This window comes from Diospyros lotus, chromosome 10 (assembly GCF_014633365.1).
Source record: "Diospyros lotus cultivar Yz01 chromosome 10, ASM1463336v1, whole genome shotgun sequence".
In the NCBI taxonomy this organism is placed as follows: Eukaryota; Viridiplantae; Streptophyta; class Magnoliopsida; order Ericales; family Ebenaceae; genus Diospyros; species Diospyros lotus.
The window spans coordinates 22,614,700-22,623,059 of record NC_068347.1 but is presented as its reverse complement, the minus strand read 5'-3'; the positions used below and the strand labels follow the sequence as shown (position 1 = coordinate 22,623,059).

Here is an 8,360-nt window from a genome sequence, read left to right as displayed (position 1 = left end):
ATGCAAATTACAAAATACAAATTATTAATGCAATAAGTATTAATTGTAAATCATTAATACAAGTTTAGGAGGAAAATTTCTTTTTTCAAGACTATCCTACTTTTATATATATAAAGATGCAAATTACAAAATATAAATTATTAATGCAATAAATACTAAATGCAAATCATTAATGCAAGTTTTGAGGGAAAATTTTATTACTACTTATTATTTCAAAGCAATTGAAAATTTTAAATTATTAATGCGAATTACAAAATGTAAATTATTAATACAATAAGTATTAATTATAAATCATTAATGCAAGTTTTGGGGAGAAATTTCTTTTTCAAACTATCCTACTTTTATATATATAAATATGCAAATTACAAAATGTAAATTATTAATGCAATAAGTACTAAATGCAAATCATTAATGCAAGTTTTGGGGGAAAATTTTATTACTATTTATTATTTCAAAGCAATTGAAAATTTTAAATTATTAATGCAAATTACAAAATGCAAATTATTAATGCAATAAGTATTAATTGTAAATCATTAATGCAAGTTTCGGAGGAAAATTTCTTTTTTCAAGACTATCCTACTTTAATATATATATAAAGATGCAAATTATAAAATGTAAATTATTAATGCAATAAGTACTAAATGCAAATCATTAATGCAAGTTTTGGGAGAAAATTTTATTACTACTTATTATTTCAAAGCAATTGAAAATTTTAAATTATTAATGCAATAAGTATTAAATGTAAATAATTAATGCAACTTTTGGAGGAAAATTTCTTTTTTCAAGACTATCCTACTTTTATATATATAAAAATGCAAATTACAAAATGTAAATTATTAATACAATAAATACTAAATGCAAATCATTAATGCAAGTTTTGGGGGAAAGTTTTATTACTACTTATTATTTCAAAGCAATTGAAAATTTTAAATTATTAATGCAAATTACAAAATGTAAATTATTAATACAATAAATGTTAATTGCAAATCATTAATTAATGCAAGTTTTGGGAGGAAATTTCTTTTTTCAAGAATATCCTATTTTTATATATATAAAGATTTTGCAATTAATTTAAATTAAAATTTCAATTTCTTTTTAAGATTTTATATTTCTTTTTATTAATTTAATTTAATTTAATTTTAATTTTGAATTATTTAATTATTTTTAAATTTAGCCACGGTTAATAACCGCCGCTAAATTAAAATTTTTAATAAATTTTGCGGCGATTTTTGGAAACCGTTGCAAATGTTAATTTAAATTTAATTATAAATTATTTAATTATTTTTTTAATTTAGCGGCGATTTTTGAAAACCGCCGCTAAATTAAATCTTTCATGAATTTTGCGACGGTTTTTCAAAATCGCCGTTAAATTCAATTTTAGGTTTTAGTTATCTAATTATTTTCTAAAATTAGCGACGATTTCTTAAAAACCGTCGCAAAATTGAATGTTTTAATGAATTTTGCGACGGTTTTTAAAAACCGTCGCAAAATGTTAAAAAAACTGCCGCTAAAATAGTATTTTGCGGCGGTTAACAAACTGCCGCAAAATTTCATTTTTGCGGCGGTTTTAAAAATCGTCGCTAAAAATCAATTTTTTTGTAGTGTGGATTAAGTTTGGATTAAGCTGAACCACTATAAATTATTGTGTTTTCTTGTGCTTGTGTTCTTTGATATATTTATCTTTCTAAGCATTTCATTATTCCTCACTCGGTTCACATATTTATCTTTGTTGATTTGTCATTTTTATGCTTTACGTTTTAAAACTCTAAAACCTCAATCTGTATCAAAAAGTTTTTCAAGTTCTATCAATTAAGTTTTTAAAATAACCAATTCACTCCCCCTCTTGGTGTGTGCCATAGCACCTCCCGTTCTAACAGGGGACCCAATCTCCACTAGAATGATGCCCTCAAACCTATAACATAGACTAAAAGGTGTTCTCTGATTGAGGTTCAAGTATTGTTTGATAGGTTAAAAGGATGCTTGAGAGCTCCTCTACCTAACATCCATTAGTCTTCTCTATTTGAGCCTTAAGCCCTTATAGGAAGATTTGATTGGCAAGCTTTACCTGGCCATTGTCTTAAGGATATCCCATTAAGGTGAAATGATGTTGGATTTTCAAGTCCTAGCACCAAACTTGGATTGTTGGGTCTTTAAACTACATTCCATTGTCTAATACGATGGCTAGAGGAATCTTGAACCTATAAATGGTGTTTTTCCATGGAAACAATCTGATCTTTTGAGCCGAGATTGTGGCTAGGGGATCACCTTTTACCCACTTTGTAAAGTAGTTAATGACAACAATGATATATTTGTTTTGCCTTTCTACCAAAAGAAATGGCTTGAGGATGTCCAGTCTCCATTACGCAAATGGGTAGGATGGATCCAAGTGGAAGATGGTTGTGGTTGGCACATGGGTTAAGTTACCACAAACCTTTTATGGATCTCCTTTAAGGTATGGTCAGCTTTAGTAGATGTTGATAATTATGCTTTAGTTGCTGAGTCATCCATGAGTTTAGGAGGTTGTTATTTTTTTCTTCTGTTGCTGATTTTTTAGGAGTTTGTTATGTGCTTATCAAGTCAAGTATAGTTGCTTAAATTTAGCTTTCTGTTGAAAAACTATAGTTGATTATGGGATTTGTAGCAGGTTTTCAGGATTAGCAGCTGATTTAGTTACAAATCTCTTGTATTTAAGCTTCTGTGAATTTAATAAAAATGTGTGAGTGATTTTAGCTTCTCATCAGTTTCAACAGTGGCATCAGAGCCGTCATATCTTGAGGGACCTTGTGAGTGTAAAAAATGCAATCTGAGACATCCTTTACAGCTGCAACACCTCCTGTGTTCGACGGAGAAAACTATCAAATGTGGGTAGTGAGGATGGAAGCCTACTTGGAAGCCAATGATCTTTGGGAAACAATGGAAGAAGACTATGAAGTTCCACCGTTACCAGAAAATCCAACAATGGCACAGATCAAAAATCACAAAGAGAAGAAGCAGAAGAAATCTAAGGGAAAAGCTTGCCTTTTTACAGCAATTTCATCAACTATCTTTACTAGGATTATGACTCTCAAGTCAGCAAAGGCAATTTGGGATTTTCTCAAGAAAGAGTATGATGGAAATGAGAAGATCAAAGGGATGCAAATGCTGAACCTAATCAGAGAGTTTGAGATGCAAAGAATGAAAAACTCAGAAACTGTGAAAGAGTATTCTGATAAGCTTCTTTGCATAGAAAATAAGGTAAGGATACTTGGTGGTGAGTTTCTTGACTCTAGAATTGTCCAAAAGATTCTGGTTACTCTTCCAGAACGTTTTGAATCAACAATTTCTGCTTTGGAGAACTCAAAGGATTTGTCCAACATCTCTTTGGCAGAATTGTTGAATGCTTTTTAGGCACAAGAGCAGAGAAGACTTATGAGGCAAGAAGGAGTCGTTGAAGGGGCTTTATAGGCCAAATTGCAGATCAAGGGCAAGAAGAAGTAGGGGAAGAAAGGAAGTGTTGATCAGCCTTGCAATTCAATCACACTTGGGGGAGCAGATAAATCAAATTATCCTCCATGTCAGCACTGTGGAAAAAAAGGTCATTCTCCTTTTAAGTGTTGGAGGAGACTGTTGGAACGGGTAGGTGCTATGGCACACACCAAGAGGGGGGGTGAATTGGTTATATAAAAAAATTCTTTTGAGAAACAAAGATATCAACCGTGTAAAAACAATCTTGTTTTGTGAAAAGTAAATATGAAATCTTATGAATGAATGAATGAATTAAGTAGAGATAAAAATGCTAACATGAACAAATAAAAACAGGAAGCACAGAAGACAAAAGATTTATAGTGGTTAGGCTTTCCAAGCCTAGTCCACTACCTTAGCTACCCACTAAGGATTTTCAAGCAAATTCACTATCAACCCCCTACTCAACCCGAGTAAGTCCTTTAGTCCGTGACTATGAAAAAACTTACAAACCTCCCAATATAATGGGCCCTCTAGCTTACGCTAGGACAATTACAGTAATCGTGAAAATGAGAGTCTAAGAGTACAAACTCTTAGTTACAAGCTCTCTCCAACTGATAAATTTAGGCTTACAATGAATGTAACAGTGTATACAAAGCCTCAGAAATGTAAATACAGTGAGAGAAGATATTGATCGCTCGATGTAAAAATGAAAGCTCAGTGGTTGAAGATATTAAATGTTTTCCAACAACCTTCAATCGGTTCTCCCAACCCATATTTATAGTAGATGGTAGATAGATCCAAAAATCCGACCGTTGTGGTGGTTGGGCGAGCATTAAATGAGCTAAAAACTAGCCGTTATAAGTTTCTGCAAAAGATATAGTCGACAGAAGAAAATGCATAGTTGACTATTTTTACAAGTAAAACAAAACATAGTCGACAGACAAGAAAGCATAGTCGACTATCTTCTAACACAAATTTTCCATAATTGACATACACATAAACATAGTTGACAGATGCAAAAATATGAAGAGGATTTTGAATTTTATGAACAAAAATAGTCGACAGATGAAAAGTCATAGTCGACTATCCTTACCCGATAGTCGACAGATGCAAAAATAGTCGACAGAAGTCTTAAATAGTCGACTATTCTTATGCATAGTCGACTATCCTTAACAGCATAGTCGACTAGTTTCAGGCATAGTCAACAGAATGAACCACATAGTCGACTATCCATTTTGAAAAAATGAAAACTTAACAAATCCTCATTTCAATTCTTTTGAAAGCAAGTTGAGATTATCAAATATATATTTTGAAACAAATCACACTCAACCATACTCAATATTTCTTTTATAGGTTTTCATACCTTGCTTCAAAACTCATATATTAAAAATTCATTTTCTCATTCACAAAATCCATATAGTAGAGATTGATTTTCATATAGTCATTATCAAAACCACTATTTTATTATCCAAGAGTAAAATATCAGAGACCTGATGTGAAGTGCTAGCAATTAGGTCATATTGCTAAGATCTACAAGAACAAAAATCAACAGCAGCAGGCAAGTGCACAAGTAGCAGATCAATAAGAGCAAGAGCAGGAACAATTGTTTGTAGCTACCTGTTTTTCCACTGTCAGTTCTGGAGAAAGTTGGTTGGTGGACAGTGGTTGTACTAATCACATGACAAATGATGAGGAGCTGTTTCAAGAACTAAGCAAGTCAACTACCACTAAAGTCAGAATAGGAAATGGAGAGTGTATTGAAGTCAAAGGAAAATGAACAGTTTCCATTGAAACCTATTCAGGTACTAAGCTTATACCTGATGTTTATTATGTTCGTGACATTAATCAAAATCTTTTAAGTGTTGGACAGCTGCTTGAAAAAGGATACAAAGTCCTATTTGAAAATAGGATGTGTTTGATTAAGGATGCAGAAGGAAATGAACTATTTCGAGTAAAGATGAAGAAGAAAAGTTTCTCTTTGGATCTTATGAAAGAGGAACATGATGCATGCCTACAATATTTTAGAACAGACAACTGAGTTATGGCACAAGAAGTTGGGACATTTCAATCAAGAAGCACTGTTGTTGACGAGGACAAAAGAAATGGTGCAGGGATTGCCACCTCTGGTTGAGCATTTACCAAATTGTAGAGCTTGCCAATTTGGTAAGCAAAGAAGGTTGTCATTTCCACAACAGGCTTGGAGGGAAACAAAAAAATTGTAGCTCATTCACACTAATTTGAGTGGACCAAAGATAGAACCATCACTGAAAGGGAGTAGATATTATATAGCTTTCATTGATGATTTTACAAGGATGAGCTGGATTTATTTTCTCAGGTTTAAGTCTAAAGTTGCAGGTATTTTTTGGAGATACAAGGCTTGGATTGAGAATCAAAGTGGATGCAAGATCAAAGCCATTCGATCTGACAATGGGATAGAGTACATCTCAAACCAGTTTACTCAGTTTTGTGAAGAGGCTGGTATAGAGCATCAATTCACTGCTCCTTACTCTCCACAGTAGAATGGAGTAAGTGAAAGGAAAAACAGAACTATTGGTGAGATGGTGAGGTGCCTCCTTCATGAGAAGGATCTTCCTAAAAGTTTTTGGGCAGAGGCAGCTAGCACTGCTATATTTCTCCTCAACAGACTGCCTACAAAGGCAGTAGAAGGAAAAACACCATATGAGGCTTGGTTTGGCAGTAAGCCTCAAGTTATGAATCTTAAGGTGTTTGGTTGTCTTTGTTTTACTTATATTCCACAGGCAAAGAGGGATAAACTGGACAGGAAGGCAAAACCTAATATTTTCATTGGCTACAGCTCACAATCAAAGGCATATAAAGTCTTTCAACCTGAGACTGGAAAGATTCTAATTAGTAGGGATGTTCATTTTGTTGAGGATGAGAAATGGTGTTGGAAAAAAAAGGAAGCAAAACAAACTATTCTACCTGAGCTAATTCCGGATGAAATTGTGGATGATCCACTAGTTAGAGGAACTAGATTGCTCACTAATATTTACCAAAGATGCAGTGTTGCAATACTAGTACCAACAACTTTCAGTGAAGCGAAAAATGACCCCAAATGGAAGGCTGCAATGAAGGAGGAGATGTCAATGATAGAGAAAAATCAAACATGGGAGCTGGTAGACAGACCTCAAAATAGAAATGTTATTGGTGTGAAATGGGTTTTTAGAACCAAGTTGAATGCAGATGGTTCCATCAATAAACATAAGGCCAGGTTAGTAGTTAAAGGCTTTGCACAAGTACCAGGAGTTGAGTTTTCAAAAACTTTTGCTCCTGTTGCAAGGCTAGACACCATTAGATTGCTTTTGGCCATGGTAGCTTAGAAACAATGGAAGGTATGCCAATTACATGTCAAATCTGCCTTCCTAAATGGCTACCTACAGGAGGAGATTTTCGTTGAACAACCAGAAGGCTTTGCAAAGAAGGGGCAGGAGGATAAAGTATGTCTACTGAAAAGGGCATTGTATGGTTTAAAACAGGCCCCTAGGGCTTGGTACAGCAGAATTGATGACTATCTCAAAAAGCTTGGGTTTGCTAAAAGTCTAAGTGAATCCACATTATATGCTAAGAGTTCGAATGCTGACATCTTGATTGTGTCCCTATATGTTGATGATCTTTTAGTAACAGGAAGCAATGTCAAGCTTGTTGAAGAGTTCAAAGAAGATATAAGGAAGGTTTTTGAGATGACAGACCTTGGAGTGATGACCTACTTCCTGGGAATGGAGGTTAAACAAGATTAGCAAGGAATCTTTGTGAGCCAACAAAAATATGCTAAGGAGATTCTGTGTAAGTTTAAGTTGGAAGATTGCAAACCCATGGCCACTCCTATGAATCAAATGGAAAAGTTATGCAAAGAAGATGGAGCTGAGAAAGATGATGAACATAGCTATAGAAGTCTGATAGGCTACCTAATGTACTTGTCTGTAACACGTCCTGATATTATTCAGGCGGTCAATGTTTTATCCAAGTTCCTACATTGTGCAAAAGAGTCTCATCTCAAGGCTGCAAAGTGTGTGCTAAGGTATGTCAAGGGAACTCTAGATTATGGAATTCAATACAGTCATAATCAGGAGCTCAAGCTACTAGGGTATACTGATTCAGATTGGGGAGGATCTGTGGATGACATGAAGAATACTTCTGGGTATTGTTTCACACTTAGCTCAGGGATTTTCTCATGGTGCTCAAAGAAGCAAGATATAGTTGCACAGTCTACTGCTGAAGCTGAGTTCATAGCAGCTACATCAGCAGTGAATCAAGCTTTGTGGCTAAGAAAGCTTCTAGTTGATTTACAGCTGGAACAAAAGGAGAGGACAGAGATTTATGTTGACAATCAAGCAGCCATATCTATCTCAAACAACCCAGTGTTTCATGGAAAGACAAAACATTTCAATATTAAACTTTATTTCATTCGAGAAGTGCAGAAGCTAGAAGAAGTTATTCTGCTACATTGCAGAACCAATGATTAGTTAGCTGATATCTTCACTAAAGCTTTGCCCAGGGATAAATTTGAAACTCTAAGGACTAGGCTTGGTGTGTGCAGCCACCAAAGCAAGGAAGAGTGTTGATAATTATGCTTTAGTTGCTGAGTCATCCATGAGTTTAGGAGGTTGTTATTTTTTCTTCTGTTGCAGATTTTTTAGGAGTTTGTTATGTGCTTATCAAGTCAAGTTTAGTTGCTGAAATTTAGCTTTATGTTGAAAGACTATAGCTGATTATGGGATTTATAGCAGGTTTTCAGTATTAGCAACTGATTTAGTTACAAATGTAACACCCTACCTTACACGGGCGCGTCACTATAAGGGAATCCTGGGAATCTTTTTTTTTTTTTCAACTCTGTCACATGCGGCGCCATGAGATCAATCTTCACATGAAAATGAAACACTCGTCGCATACAATAG

At 34.3% G+C, this 8,360-nt stretch overlaps 1 protein-coding gene across 1 annotated transcript; it reads left to right on the top strand.

Moving 5' to 3' along the window:
* Positions 1 to 2,796: 2,796 nt before the first annotated feature.
* LOC127811182 (uncharacterized) lies at positions 2,797 to 3,387 on the top strand. The gene has a single exon (XM_052350888.1). The coding sequence runs from the start codon at positions 2,797 to 2,799 to the stop codon at positions 3,385 to 3,387; it is 591 nt and encodes a 196-aa protein (XP_052206848.1).
* The last annotated feature ends 4,973 nt before the right edge of the window (positions 3,388 to 8,360 follow it).